This window comes from Nerophis lumbriciformis, linkage group LG06, assembly GCF_033978685.3.
Source record: "Nerophis lumbriciformis linkage group LG06, RoL_Nlum_v2.1, whole genome shotgun sequence".
In the NCBI taxonomy this organism is placed as follows: domain Eukaryota; kingdom Metazoa; phylum Chordata; class Actinopteri; order Syngnathiformes; family Syngnathidae; genus Nerophis; species Nerophis lumbriciformis.
The window spans coordinates 12,655,895-12,671,831 of record NC_084553.2 but is presented as its reverse complement, the minus strand read 5'-3'; the positions used below and the strand labels follow the sequence as shown (position 1 = coordinate 12,671,831).

At 41.4% G+C, this 15,937-nt stretch overlaps 1 protein-coding gene across 1 annotated transcript in view; it reads right to left on the bottom strand.

Annotated features, from left to right (window-relative positions):
• The window catches only part of LOC133608473 (CD81 antigen-like), a 59,145-nt gene that overhangs the window by 31,323 nt on the left and 11,885 nt on the right, over positions 1-15,937 (bottom strand). Inside the window, exon 2 of the mRNA XM_061963719.2 lies at positions 7,071-7,185. Within this exon, the coding sequence (XP_061819703.1) occupies positions 7,071-7,185 (115 nt within the window). The remainder of the gene's footprint in view (positions 1-7,070; positions 7,186-15,937) is intronic.

Genomic DNA, 15,937 nt, shown 5'->3' with positions numbered 1-15,937 from the left:
ACACTGGTTTGTAATCTATTAATAAAGTTTGACTGACCTATCTGAATGTTTTGTTGACATTCCCTTTAGCGCTGCTCCATCTAATGGATGCATAACATACCCCCAGCCTCTTCTGTAGCGTCTATTCTCTGCGACTTATAGTGCAGTGCGCCTTATATATGAACAAAGTTTTAAAATAGGCCATTCCTTGAAGGTGCGGGAAATACGGTAATATGTTCAATATTTATCGTATTTTGGTCATTTTAATCATTGATTACTTCAGCGCATTTACTTCCGTTTCTATCACAGCGCACTTCCGACTTCTGGCAACAAATGTGTGCTCCTACTTCCGGAAACAAACACTAATGTGTTGTAATCATGGCAGAAGACTTATTTTTGGACAAATGTGTATACACAACCTTATTTTTTTGAAGCTGAATATACGGAGGATGAACTGCTGCTTATGGAAGCGAGCAGAAAAGAAGGGTGAAACGTTGGAGCAGACAGTAGCCGAGAGAGTGAGGTGAGAAGTGACTCGAAGCTGTATACAGTATGTGGAACTTGAAGCCAAGCTATTTCAACATGGAGTGCTTACCCAAATAAACCGGGGGAAAAACGTCCGTCGAGTGAGTCACACTTTAATATCAATCACACACAGGACGTCATGCAGAACATACACAGCGAGCTGTCTGCCTAGCTGTGTACAAACAAAACATGACATGTGGGCTAATACTTTACAGATACTGTAATATGATTGTTCATGTTTTTCAGTCAGTAAAATAGGTGTCTTATTGCAGTGTTGTGCATTACAAACTCAAACGTGTTTCGTGTTGACGTAGAAGCTAGCTTATCGCTTTCCGTAGCTAGCTTCTACGGCTAACACCGAAGCATGCCAATGTGTTACTATACTAGCAAAACAGTGTTCGCTCTTACAATAACATTGTGGCTACAGCTTGGTTATTATACAGGTTACGAAACGTAAATTAAGTACTGGTGATGATTTTTGAATGCATTTTTAAAATGACTTGGAGGTAGAATTGATTGCTCCCATTGGCTTCATTGCTAGCCACCTAGAACGAGACGATTTGTTACACAAGTTTTGGGTGATTTTACAAATGATGGTATCAATCCAATTCCAAGTAGTTACGGGGTCATAAAATGGTCATAATTAAGGTTCTCCTGTGTCCAGGGACGTATTTCATGGGTTTATAAACAATAAAAAAATAAACATTTTGTGATAATACAATATATCGACGTGATTATTGTAGTATCGACTATGCACGGCTCTTGCACTTTGCATCGTTACAGTCAATGTCTGTGTATGTAGATTCACCCTTGGCATTTGTTTACATTCAGGAACGCTAGCTTGCTCTTAGCGGTTAGCTATTGTATCCTCCTACAGTGTGTGGTGAAGCATGTTGAGCTATTCCTCGTCCTGCATGGATGATATTTGCAAGAAACGTAGTTTAGTTGTCGCCATGGAGGCGAGGATTGGTGATTTAGAAGTAGCTAAAACATTACCGACTGCGGATGGACATTAGCCGCTAGCTAACAACTAACAAGAGTGAAGCACCTTACGCCATACTTGCCAACCCTCCCAATTTTCCCCGGAGACTCCCGAATTTCAGTGCCCCTCCCAAAAATCTCCCGGGGCAACCATTCTCCTGATTTTCTCCCGATTTCCAGCCAGACAACAATATTGGGGGCGTGCCTTAAAGGCACTGCCTTTAGCGTCCTCTCTCACTCTGAAAAGGAGACTATTACGTATACATGTCTCCGTTATCCATAAGTTTATCTATAACCCATAAAGTAGGCAGGCACGGAGCTATTTCTCAGCGTGTGTTTATTCCAGCCGGCACGTTAATACGCTGACACACAACATCGGGATTCCCATCATGCATTGCTTCAAAACTACGGCAAGTAGTAATGTCCAAAAACATAACAGAGACGAAGCAGAAGAACGAAGAAGAGACATGGCGACGACGAGTAAGAAGAAGAAGTACGCTTGCAAGTTCCAAAATGATTGGAATAAATAATTTCAGTTCATCCAGGACAGTTCGAAGGGGAAGCAGTATGCTGCCTGCACATTTTGTAGATCAGACTTCTCCATCGAACACGGTGGCCAAATGGATATACTCATTCATGAACAGATTTTATATATATATATATATATATATATATATATAAATAAATAATCTGTTCATGAACAGATTATTTATTTTTATATTATATATATATATATATATATATATATATATATATATATATATAAATAATCTGTTCATGAACAGATTATTTATTTTTATATTATATATATATATATATATATATATATATATAATCTGTTCATGAACAGATTTATTTATTTTTATATATATGTGTGATAGATATATATATATATATATATATATATATATACACACACACACACACACACACATACACACGTATATATAAAAGAAATACTTGAAAATATATACACCTCCCGCTACCTCAATAAACTTTGATTGATTGAAAAGGGTATCAAAATGTGGTACTATTTGATTTTATGTAAACCGGTACCCCTGACTGAATTTGTTCGGTCCTAAAAGCACTGAATAAGAAAAAGAAAAACTGCATGCAAATACTAACTATACAAGGCTCAAAAAGAAGGCAGCAAGCATAGAAGGAGACTTTCAAAACGTGAACCCAGAATACAATTTCTGTTTTCACAGCTGCTGTTCAGCTGGTGCCAACTCAGCCGGTCAGGACAGTGACCTCTGACCTTGTGACCATGTTGATAGCTCTTTGCAAGGTCCACCTGCCAGGTCCGACTGGCATTTGTTGCGGTGCCTTGGAAGCTGCTGCATGTCACCGGCTCAAGATTACACTTTTTTTAAACCCCCAAAATCCAACACGTATGCAGCCAATAGTGGTTTGAGAGAACAGATTTAACAAATAGAGTGGAACCTCGATGTACAAACCCTTCGATGTACAAACTTTTGGATTGAGCCAACATTTCATCCATTCATTCATTTTGTGTGTCCCGGGGTGTGGCCATTTATGTCACATCCTGTTTACGCAGTCCTTTACTCGGTTGCCACTTTTCAGTGCTTTTCTCGCCATTCTCCAAGTTTTGTCTAGTTTTCTTACTCAACACAGGCCCAAAAAAGCCAACAAACCAGCCTGGAAAGGAGTAAGGAATCGCTGTGCACTTAAGGATTTTGAGAGGAGTAAGCCACTACCCCCCCCCCCGCCCTCTCTTCTCCGCCTCGTGTCTCTCCCCTAGTCATCCAAAAGGGATTTAATTTTTTTTAAATTGTTGTAGCAACGTGGTTGGTAACGTTTCTGAGAGCACCAAAGGGAATTTTGTGTGTTTGTGTGTGTTGACGGTTTAGCTTGCCGTTGCTGTTGTATTATTTTGATATAGAAATCGCCAATCCATTACACCAGGGGTGTCTAACTTGTTGTCACTGAGGGCCACATAATAATAATAATAATAATAATAATAGCTTTGATTTGTAAAAAACACTTTACATTAGGCAAACAACCCCAAAGTGCTACAGTGTATTAAAAAAATAAATAAAATAAAAAGATAACAATAAATAAAAACTAGAACTAGAACTAGCACGCATATATCTAAAAAAGGCTTAGAAATTGCAGTTTTTGGCTGCCCTCAGAGGGCCGCTGTAACTGAATAATTTATGAATATAGATGTATAGAGATTCATCTCATGATACTGTACAATTGCTTATGCATTTTATTATAATTTATTTTATTACATACACTGTAAAAAAAATTAAGTTTTCTTCAATTTTGCAGTAAAAAAAAATAATGCATAAAATGTAGTTTTTTTGCAGCCATATCACCATAAATGAAAAATGGTACAGTAAAATTCAGGCAACTGACCATAGTCTATTTTAATTTTTAGACTGTACAATTTGATGGATAACTTGCTTTGAAATCATATGTCAAGCAGATTGATATTTGTATTAAAATGTATGATAGTATTATGTTTATTGCAATATTATACAATACTAAAGTTTAAAAGATATGCAATTGCATGCAATACATGTATTTCTTTCTGCCAAAATGGAAAGAATACATTTAGTAAGAAAAGATAAGGTAATTTTAACGCATATTATTTCAAGGCTTTCGCGGGCCACTTTAAATGTTGTGGTGGCCCAGTTTGATGTATGTTTATACATTATAGTGTCTCCAAAGTCTGCATGATTTTACTAAAATAGGGTTTTTGTTGTAGCGAGAACCAAGTACTGTATTTTCTGAACTATATAAGCCGCACCCACTAAATTCTTGAATTAAAAACATTTTTTCCCATGCATTAGCCGCACCCCACTATAAGCAACAGATACTGTATATACGTTGCGAAGTTAGTTATTTAGCCAGTAGTAATCCATAAATGTTTATGTACAAACCTTAATTGTTTCCAAACGGTGCCTATAACACACGGCAGCAAAACGGCTGATCAAACAAAACAGAAGTCATCGTCAATAGCTGCGGAAGCTAGCTTTTCGACAAGCTTTCTCTGTGGTCGACCCTAAGCTCTGGAACACTCCATGTTCGAACTGCTTCCACAGTGAAAGTGTTTTAAGTCTCGTCTTAGACTCACTTTTATTTTTTGGCTTTTAACACTACGTGAGTTGTGTGGTCCTCTGTGTTGATTTCTATTTATTGTTTGAATTGGTTTTACCCTTTAAAATAAATCGTTATTAATCATATTTATTTTTATACTGTTTTTATATTTATTTATTTTGTTGCTTTTATTCAGTCATTGGTGGAGCTAAGAATAATATTTGAATATTGTTTTTAATATTGTTGTGCAGCACTTTGGAAACATTTCTGTTGTTTAAATGTGCTATACAAATAAAGTAGATTGGATTGGAAGCTAAACAGACTCAACTCCACTGTGGGGTTTTGGTGAATTAACTGAGGAATTTGTGAAACTGAAACAATACAAAAAGAATGCAATTGTAAGGTAATGACACTTGGACACTCGTAAACATGTTAGCATATTAACTAATGCTAACGACACTAGCGGCATTACATTACGATAGCACGTTCAAATACGCATGAAATCGTTCCTATGGACATCACACATGGGACAGTTTAGTAAGTATAAACAGTTTTAGTTATATTGTAAAATTTACATACGTTGCTAGAATTGATGAATGAATAATCCATAAAAGGAGAAACGCTATGGACATCTAGAACGGTGTTTTTCAACCTTTTTGGAGCTAAGTCACATTTTTGTTCATTAAAAATGAGGAGGCACACCACCAGCAGAAAACATTAAAAATGTAAACTCTGTAGTTGATATTGACAGTAAAAAGTCATTGTTGCAATTCAAACCATAACCAACCATTCATCACTATAGCTCTTGTCTCAAAGTAAGTATCACAACCTGTCACATCACGCTGTGACTTATTTGGAGTTTTTTGGTGTTTTCCTGTGTGTAGTGTCTTGTGCTCCTATTTTGGTGGCTTTTCCTGTTTTGTTGGTATTTTCCTGTAGCAGTTTCATGTCTTCCTTTGAGCGCTATTCCCCACACCTGCTTTGTTTTATCAATCAAGAATATCTCAGTTGTGCGGACGCTTTCCTTCTTTGTGTGGAAATTGTTGATTGTCATGTCATGTACGGATGTACTTTGTGGACGCCGTCTGCTCCACACGCTGTAAGTCTTTGCTGTCATCCAGCATTCTGTTTTTGTTTACTTTGTAGCCAGTTCAGTTTTATTTTCGGTTTCCATAGCCATCCCTAAGCTTCAATGCCTTTTTTAGGGGCCGTCGCCTTTCGTTTATTTTTGGTTTAAGCATTAGATACGACGTTTACAAAGCAATTAGCTACCTGCTGCCACCTACTGATATGGAAGAGTATTACACAGTTACTCTGCCGAGCTAAAGACGGCACCGACACTCAACAACGGCACTTTATTTGCAGAATATAATTACGGGTTTGCATAAAATATTTTTAACCCAAATAGGTGAAATTACATAATCTCCCACAGCACACCAGACTGTATCTCACGTGTCTAGAAAACAGAAGAGAAGAAGAAAAAGCACTTACGGTAAATGGAAGGACATTGCAGCACCTGCATTGAGGAAACTCGTCTAAAAAGATGGCGCCGTAGCACAAACAATAAAACACACAGTGTTTTTGCTTGTTTTTTTTATTTATATACAATTATTTTTATTACCGCCGCCAGCAAAGAAAAATCCATAAATTATCTGTTCCCTGTTATAAGCCGGAGGTGTGGGAAAACAGTAGCGTTTATAATCTGGAATTCACGGTATTCCTGTTTACATTGTTTCCCGTGGTGAACTCTGCTTTTCTATAGGAACTTTTCTATTAACGAACAATGTTCCCGAACCAAATAAATTTGTAAATCAAGGTTCCACTGTATCTAGTTTTAATTAGAAGTTCACGTTGGCTTTGATTGGCTTTCATGGATGTCAATCAGGCGACTGAAAGGAGTATGAAACGGATGTAATGGCCGCCAGGCTGCTGTTTAACGGGTAAGCGAGATCGTACGTCGCTCCTGCGACTTGTCGCCCTTTTTCTTTCAACTTTGATGGTTAGAGCCAGGATAGGGCGGCTCACAATGATTGTGGCTCTTTTGAACACGAACGTCCTCCAGACCATCCTTTTAACCGTGACATAAGTTGTCATCGATCGTGGCAATTGAGGATGGAGGACATTTCTGTAAATAAACGCGCGTCAAAGCCGCAGCAGGATGTGCATGATTAATGACATCATACCTTTCAATTCATAAATGCTCACCTTTCATCCGCACTGATCAATAATGAACAGCACATTTGTCTTTTTCAATAAGACCGCAGGAGATCCACTTATCGCGGCCATTATTAATTCATGCAAACTTATCAGGGAACTGTACTCAACTTCAGCAAAAGGTGCTTGAACTCTTCTACATTGTGGTCATGTTGCTTTAAGGGTAGAGTGGGAGTGTTTCCACTAGCAAAGCGAAACGTGCGTGAGGGATATTGCAGAGTTGCAGTGTGGAAATAGCAAGAGTGATCTGAAATGGCACTTCTTAAAAAAAAACAATGGAAGCGCAGCACACAGGATGTACGTACTGATGTAGAAGGTGCTGGGCGCCTGGGCGCCATCAAAGTTGATCTCTAGCAGGCTGCTGGTCTGAGGGTCGTGTCTCAGCCACAAGGCCACGCCCAGAATGACGCATCCTGCGAGCTGCAAAACAACAAAAGACATGTTACCTTTTGGCATTCACCGAGCATAAAGCCCAATAAAAATAAAAAAGACCACTAAATTGGCCCTAGTGTGTGAATGTGAGTGTGATTGTTGTCTGTCTATCTGTGTTGGTCCTGTGATGAGGTGGCGACTTGTCCAGGGTGTACGCCGCCTTCTGCCCGATTGTAGCTGAGATAGGCTCCAGTGCCCCCCGCTACTCCGAAGGGAATACCGGTAAGCGGTAGAAAATGGATGGATGGATGGATGGAAAAATACAGAAAAACATGTGGAGGTCATAAGGCGAGTACTAAGTATGTCCAAGGGAACATCAACACTGATGCACACAACACTGTTCTATCCATCCATCCATCTTCTTCCGCTTATCCGAGGTCGGGTCGCGGGGGCAGCAGCCTAAGCAGGGAAGCCCAGACTTCCCTCTCCCCAGCCACTTCGTCCAGCTCTTCCTGTGGGACCCCGTGGCGTTCCCAGGCCAGCCGGGAGACATAGTCTTCCCAACGTGTCCTGGGTCTTCCCTGCGGCCTCCTACCGGTCGGACGTGCCCTAAACACCTCCCTAGGGAGGCGTTCGGGTGGCATCCTGACCAGATGCCCGAACCACCTCATCTGGCTCCTCTCGATGTGGAGGAGCAGCGGCTTTACATTGAGCTCCTCCCGGATGGCAGAGCTTCTCACCCTATCTCTAAGGGAGAGCCCCGCCACCCGGCGGAGGAAACTCATTTCGGCCGCTTGTACCCGTGATCTTGTCCTTTCGGTCATAACCCAAAGTTCATGACCATAGGTGAGGATGGGAACGTAGATCGACCGGTAAATTGAGAGCTTTGCCTTCCGGCTCAGCTCCTTCTTCACCACAACGGATCGATACAGCGTCCGCATTACTGAAGACACCGCACCGATCCACCTGTCGATCTCACGATCCACTCTTCCCTCACTCGTGAACAAGACTCCGAGGTACTTGAACTCCTCCACTTGGGGCAAGATCTCCTCCCCAACCCGGAGATGGCACTCCACCCTTTTCCGGGCGAGAACCATGGACTCGGACTTGGAGGTGCTGATTCTCATCCCAGTCGCTTCACACTCAGCTGCGAACCGATCCAGTGAGAGCTGAAGATCCTGGCCAGATGAAGCCATCAGGACCACATCATCTGCAAAAAGCAGAGACCTAATCCTGCAGCCACCAAACCAGATCCCCTCAACGCCTTGACTGCGCCTAGAAATTATGTCCATAAAAGTTATGAACAGAATCGGTGACAAAGGGCAGCCTTGGCGGAGTCCAACCCTCACTGGAAACGTGTCCGACTTACTACCGGCAATGCGGACCAAGCTCTGGCACTGATCATACAGGGAGCGGACTGCCACAATCAGACAGTCCGATACCCCGTACTCTCTGAGCACTCCCCACAGGACTTCCCGAGGGACACGGTCGAATGCCTTCTCCAAGTCCACAAAACACATGTAGACTGGTTGGGCAAACTCCCATGCACCCTCAAGGACCCTGCCGAGAGTATAGAGCTGGTCCACAGTTCCACGACCAGGACAAAAACCACACTGTTCCTCCTGAATCCGAGGTTCGACTATCCGGCGTAGCCTCCTCTCCAGTACACCTGCCATCCATCCATTTTCTACCGCTTGTCCTTATCGGGGTCGCTGGAGCCTATCTCAGCTGCATTCGGGCGGAAGGCGGGGTACACCCTGGACGACTCGCCATCTCATCGCAGGGCCAACACAGATAGACAGACAACATTCACACTCACATTCACACACTAGGGCCCATTTAGTGTTGGACCACCTGTTCTAGTTACAATTTAAAGTACCACTGATAGTCACACACACACTAGGTGTGGTGAAATTACCCTCTGCATTTGACCCATCCCCTTGTTCCACCCCCTGGGAGCAGCGGTGGCCACGCTCGGGAATCATTTTGGTGGTTTAACCCCAAATTCCAACCCTTGATGCTGAGTGCCAAGCAGGGAGGTAATGGGTCCCATTGTTATAGTCTTTGGTATGAGTCAGGGCGGACACTCTAACCAGTAGGCCACTGATGTGTAATGATAGTGTGGTGTATTGATAATTGTTGTTAAAAGGTGCTGACTCCACTCAACACAAGATCATGTTTAAATACTTTGCTGGGAACTCATTTACAATTGTCAAATTACATACTCAGCTTTTCCCCTACAAGAGGGGTACTTAAATATAAATTAATAAATGTGTAATTTGTATATACAAGATTACACATAAGAATAACACAATATAATCATAAATAATCATTTATAAATGGTTATTAAGAGTATGTGGAAAATTCGACCCCTTACTTTCGCGACAACCTCCTTAAAGTTTTTAATCATCCCTTGTAATGGATTTAAATAGGTATAGTTTAGATTCTTTATAAGTGCTGATTTCAAGTTTTTTTTAATAACATCCACAAACTTCAATGAGCAGTGTGACCATGTTTGTGGAATTTTTCTGCTGGTTGACTTTTTTTTCTCTGCACCATGACTAGGGAAGGTTGTTTGGATTGGGTCATTAGTAATTGCTGTGCACATATTCACAATGATGTACAATTAGTGCTCACTGCTTCGAGCCAAATTGCTTAGCAGACTTGTGCAGTCTCTATAAATATAATTCACTTCACTTCACGTCTCGTGAGCCCTAGTTTGGACACCCCTGCCCTACATGTAGTTTGATCATGGTGCACAGCCACAGCAAAATACAAGATAACTAAAAAAAACTGTTTATACTTACTGAACCGTTCCATGTGTGATGTCTGTAGTGTGTGCTCATTCTTATTTGCACATGCTATCGTAATGTAATCAAGCAAGCGTCGTTAGCATTAGCTAATATGCTAATACGTTAACAAGTATCTGTGTTAGTTTTATTAAACTTACAAGTGCAAAAAAAATATTTAAAAAATCTTGCTGTGTAAATAGTTCATTTCACAACTTGTATTTTTGGTGTGGATAATATATGGAAAAATAGTAGCTTTTCCTCAAATTTGGTGGGTGCGCCATATATACCGGTGCCCTCTATAGTCCGGAAAATACTGTAATAACAGCTTTGTTTTTAAATGTATGATACTTTTTTAGCCTTTGTAAAACAAATATATGCATTATCGGCGATTATACAAATTATATGACAATGTTTATCCTGCCCCGGCCACGCCCCCACCGCCACAAGTATATTTGCAATCTGTAGGAAACTCTGCTACGTATGGTTTATTATTCTCATTTTTGGGTAGGAACTTGAGCAGAGAGGGACAATTCACTTTGAAATGTCCCAGTCTTCATGAATGCGGCGCACAGTATTTGGCATTAACGTTCAATGTTGCTGTGTTCCAAGTCTTTGTGGTTGCAAGAGACTTGGTCGGAAACAAGGACAGCATTCTGGTTATTGTAGGAGCGTCACATCATAACACTACGCCCGAAATAAAACCTCTGCAACCGTGAGTCAGAGAGATGTCTCGGCGCGGCCAAACGTCCACGCATACAAGCCGCGATTGCACGGAGACAAGGAGAGCAAACACCCTCTTTACAGTTTAAAGGCGTCGTCATCTCCATGTCCCCGTACATTGTCGCCACCGGGGGGGACCAGACAGACTCCCCTCGCTTGTCCGTGTTCCGCTGTGCTGAGCGAGCGCCATTCCGAGAGCGAAGGACAGCCGCTGCCTGGCAACCGCAGCAACACAGCGGCAGCCAAGAAATTCAACACGCGCGCACATCAATGCGCTAGTAACGGGCCCCCCCTCCACCTCACATGGGAGTTACCAGTGAGACAAGTCAGAGTGCTGTAAGAAGCTTAAGATGTAAACACCCTTACTGCCTAATAAAACTCAAACTGTACGCCGTTAGCTTTGTTGTTTTGTGTCAGACTGACATAAAGATTGAACAGCAGAACAGGATTACACCAAAAATGCAGTAGAGGGGTGGTGCATGGGTCCTTCGGTGAGGATCTGGATATAGGCGCAGATTTGAGTTGTAGTTATACATGCTCATTATAGTGTCAACAACAAGGGAGTCCAAACTTTTTCCCGCTGAGGGACACACACTGGAAAAAAGCATGCAGGGGCCATTTTGATATTTTTTTCCTTTTCAAACCTAAAACAATATAAATATTTTTTTAACCTATATGGCTCCCCTCATGTTTGGTCTCAGGGACCCGGAAGTGTCTCAGTCATAAAAAAATGGTAAAAATAAATAATGTGTTTATATTTTTTCAAAACTTACAATCTTTAGATCAACTTCAGATCAATCAGTCGATAGTTTTTTTTCATGTTTTATGTCTTTGTTGTGAAGAAAACCCTGTTTTTTTAAGGCAAAAACACAACATATGCACTATTGCCCCCTAAAAAATGTTGAGTGGAATATTTGATGCAAAGTAATTGGAGTCTTAAATAGGTCAATAATTCATAACATTGATTTTAATTCAACATTTTTTTTAACAGTTAAAAAAAAATCCAACAAAATTTTCAGGGATCCAAAAGATCCCTACCTTCGATTTTTTTTATTTTAATATATTTTGTGTTACTTTAAATGCTTAGATCTCTAGATCAACTTCGGATCTAACCGTCGATTATAAGTTTTTAGGAGTTTACAACCTCTAAAGGCTTAGTGGCCACATGCGTGGACGGCACCTTTTATCAATCAATCAATCAATCAGTGTTTATTTATATAGCCCTAAATCACAAGTGTCTCAAAGGGCTGCACAAGCCACACCGACATCCTCGGTTCAGATCTTTTGTTCAGCTCTTATTTCCAAAATTGTGTACACTACTGAATTGGGGTCTTATGGCCGCTTATGTGGACACTTATACTGCCATCTGGTGGGGTCAGAAGAGTATAACATACAATGGAATTTGGGGGAAAAAAAGTGTAAAAATAAAAATGAGCATGTCACTAAACATGAAGTACATGTTTATGTACTTATGGACTAAGTACATCATATCAAAAGATGATTTTTCATTTTTATTCTAATTAGGGTCCAATAAGCCCAAATAGCAAAGAGAAAAAAATAATTAAAAAAAGCATGTAAACAAACAGCTTGGGCCTTTAAGAGGTTAAAACATTTTTTTTTTTTAATAATTCAGACTAATCGCGATTCCTATTTGGAACGATTCTTAATCTATTAAAAAAAAAATCTAAATTATATATTTATTTAAATTTTATTTTTTACATTTTTTATTTTTTTGTGTATTTTTTTTAATCTGTGCTGTCTAGCTACTCAGGCAAATCATGTTGATGTAGATGATCATATCTGCTGTACAAATTTACTTTAGAAAAGAGAAGTGTTGGATACTTGCCTTATTTGTATTTGACTTTATTAAATGTTTGGGTAGCATTTTATTAAACAAAAAATGTTTAGTAATAAAGAAATTAATCAGCGCTGTCTGTCTATTTTATGGAGGAATGCAGTACATAATATAACTGGCATCTAATGTTATTTTTACAAAGTCTTGATTTTTAATCGTGAATCCTTACCCCAAAAATCTAATCAATTTGTGTGGCGCCCCAAAATTTGCAGATCTATAAGTTATTATTTTCTTTATAGTTTTTGTTTGTTTAGTGCCTTTTTTATCATTGAAAACTTAGTTTTTTTATGGCCAACAAAATATGTAAAATTTTCCCTCAACAAAATATTTCAAAGTGGAATATTTGATATGAAGTAATTGGAGCTTTCAATAGACAAATAATTGATTTTGATTTGATTTGTTATTATTCATCAAGGGCAGCACGGTGGAAGAGGGGTTAGTGCATCTGCCTCACAATACGAAGGTCCTGAGTAGTCTTGGGTTCAATCCCGGGCTCGGGATCTTTCTGTGTGGAGTTTGCATGTTCTCCCCGTGACTGAGTGGGTTCCCTCCGGGTACTCCGGCTTCCTCCCACTTCCAAAGACATGCACCTGGGGATAGGTTGATTGGCAACACTAAATTGGCCCTAGTGTGTGGATGTGAGTGTGAATGTTGTCTGTCTATCTGTGTTGGCCCTGCGATGAGGTGGCGACTTGTCCAGGGTGTACACCGCCTTCCGCCCAATTGTAGCGGAGATAGGCTCCAGCACACCCCGCGACCCCAAAAGGGAATAAGCGGTAGAAAATGGATGGATGGATGGATTATTCATCAATGGAAACAAAATCAGTCTTACATGGCAGCTTTGAGCTACTCAGTGGCCTAGTGGTTAGAGTGTCCGCCCTGAGATCGGTAGGTTGTGGGTTCAAACCCCGGCCGAGTCATACCAAAGACTATAAAAATGGGACCCATTACCTCCCTGCTTGGCACTCAGTATCAAGGGTTGGAATTGGGGGTTAAATCACCAAAAATGATTCCCGGGCGCGGCCACCGCTGCTGCCCACTGCTCCCCTCACCTCCCAGGGGGTGATCAAGGGTGATGGGTTAAATGCAGAGAATAATTTCGCCACACCTAGTGTGTGTGTGACAATCATTGGTACTTTAACTTTAACTTTATTAAGAGTCAACATTGCGACTTTTTTCTCTTTATATTTCACCTGTTTGCTCTTTTATTCCACTTTTTTTTTGTCACAGTATTTTTAGAAGTGCTGCGGGCCGTTAAAAAAGTAACTCCGCGCCGCAGACGGCTCCCGGGGCCGCACTTTGGACACCCTCTGGTCTCCAACTTCTATGGATTTTCCAGGACAAATTGGCCGCCATGTCAATCACGCGAACACGTTCTGAAGCTGCAATCATGTCCGAAGACCCCCGAGGCCCGTGTGAGCAGCTCCAGACAAAGAGAAGACGCTTGATGGCGAGCACACGCTGATCGCTTCACCATCTGTTGCGCATGTCGTCGCACATTCCACGAGTTAGCTCGAAGCGGGCGCCGCTGCAGCGAACGTCTTTGCTTATGCTTTCACAAGTGTACCGTGAGACGGGCAAAACACGACCAAGTCCAGGCGCCCAGTTGTCCAATCAGAGCGAGGCGGGGTCCAACATGACCAAGCTGGGGGGCGGGGGGCTATTTTAGTAGGGAGGGGGGAGGGCCGACAGAATGCAGGGCATCCTGGAGGAATGGGGGATGGGGTGTGGTCTCCATTTTCCCACGAGACCCCTCTAACACCCAATGGAGGCTTTCCTCCCACCACTTGCAACCTCTTAACCCTCAGTGTCCAACAGTGATTTATGGAAACAGGAGGTCGGCTGATGGAGCGCACGTTTCCATCGCGGCGACCGGACTAGTCGGCCGTGCTAAAAGCTCCAAAGTGGCCTGGCGTGTTAAAAAGCCAGCATGGTGGGTGGGGGCTGCAGTGATGCGGCAAGACACTTTGCAACATACGGACGCCGTTGTTACACCTAATTGGGCTCATGAAACAACACTTTGCATCACAGCCTGGTTAAACGTTTTTCTGCATATTATCACGAATGCCGGCGCTTTTCTCAAACAGTGGGGTGGGGGTGGGGCACTGTGAGGTGTCAGGGGGGCGTGAGAAGTAGACTTTTCAGGATTATTGAATCGTTTGTACTTTTTTTTTTCCTGTTTTGAGTATCACACAGACGTCACTTGGTAATTGTGTGGTCTAATTGTACTAATTTATTTTGATAAACATGCGTTTGTATGCCGGCAACACCATGAATTGAATAACGTGGACCCCGACTTAAACAAGTTGAAAAACTTGTTACCATTTAGTGGTCAATTGTACAGAATATGTACTGTACTGTGCAATCTACTAATAAAAGTTTCAATCAATCAATCAAAAAAACATAAACAGGGGTTTGTGCAGATAAATATCAGGTTGCCAAGAGTATTTCAATTCGAAACGGCGTGAAAAAATTCTGACATCACAGAAAATAATAGAGATGTCCGATAATGGCTTTTCTGCCGATATTGTCCAACTCTTAATTACCGATTCCGATATCAACCGATACCGATATATACAGTTGTGAAATTAACACATTATTATGCCTAATTTTGTTGTGATGCCCCGCTGGATGCATTAAACAATGTAACAAGGTTTTCCAAAATAAATCAACTCAAGTTATGGAAAAAAATGCCAACATGGCACTGCCATATTTAATATTGAAGTCACAGAGTGCAATATTTTTTTTAACATGCCTCAAAACAGCAGCTTGGAATTTGGGACATGCTCTCCCCGAGAGCATGTCCCATGAGGAGGTTGAAATGGGCGGGGTTGTGGGGGGCGGGGGGGTTTAAGTTTTTAGAGGGTGGTATATTGTAGTGTCCCGGAAGAGTTAGTGCTGCAAGGGTTTCTGGGTATTTGTTCTGTTGCGTTTATGTTGTGTTACGGTGCGGACATTCTCCCGAAATGTGTTTGTCATTCTTGTTTGGTGTGGGTTCACAGTGTGGCGCATATTTGTAACAGTGTTAAAGTTGTTTATATGGTCACCCTCAGTGTGACCTGTATGGCTGTTGACCAAGTATGCCTTGCATTGTGAAGAGCCGTAGATAATTTGTGACTGGGCCGGCACGCTAAGGCAGTGCCTTTAAGGTTTATTGGCGCTCTGTACTTCTCTCTACGTCCGTGTACACAGCGGCGTTTTAAAAAGTCATAAATCGTACTTTTTGAAACAGATACCGATAATTTCCGATATTACATTTTAAAGCATTTATCGGCCGATAAAATCGGCAGTCCGATATTATCGGACATCTCTACTATTCAAAAACTATTGAAGTGCCATGTTTGCGAACAGGGATCAACAGTCAATTTTCTGCCTCAAAACAGCAGCTTGGAATTTGGGACATGCTCTCCCTGAGAGAGCATGAGGAGGTTGA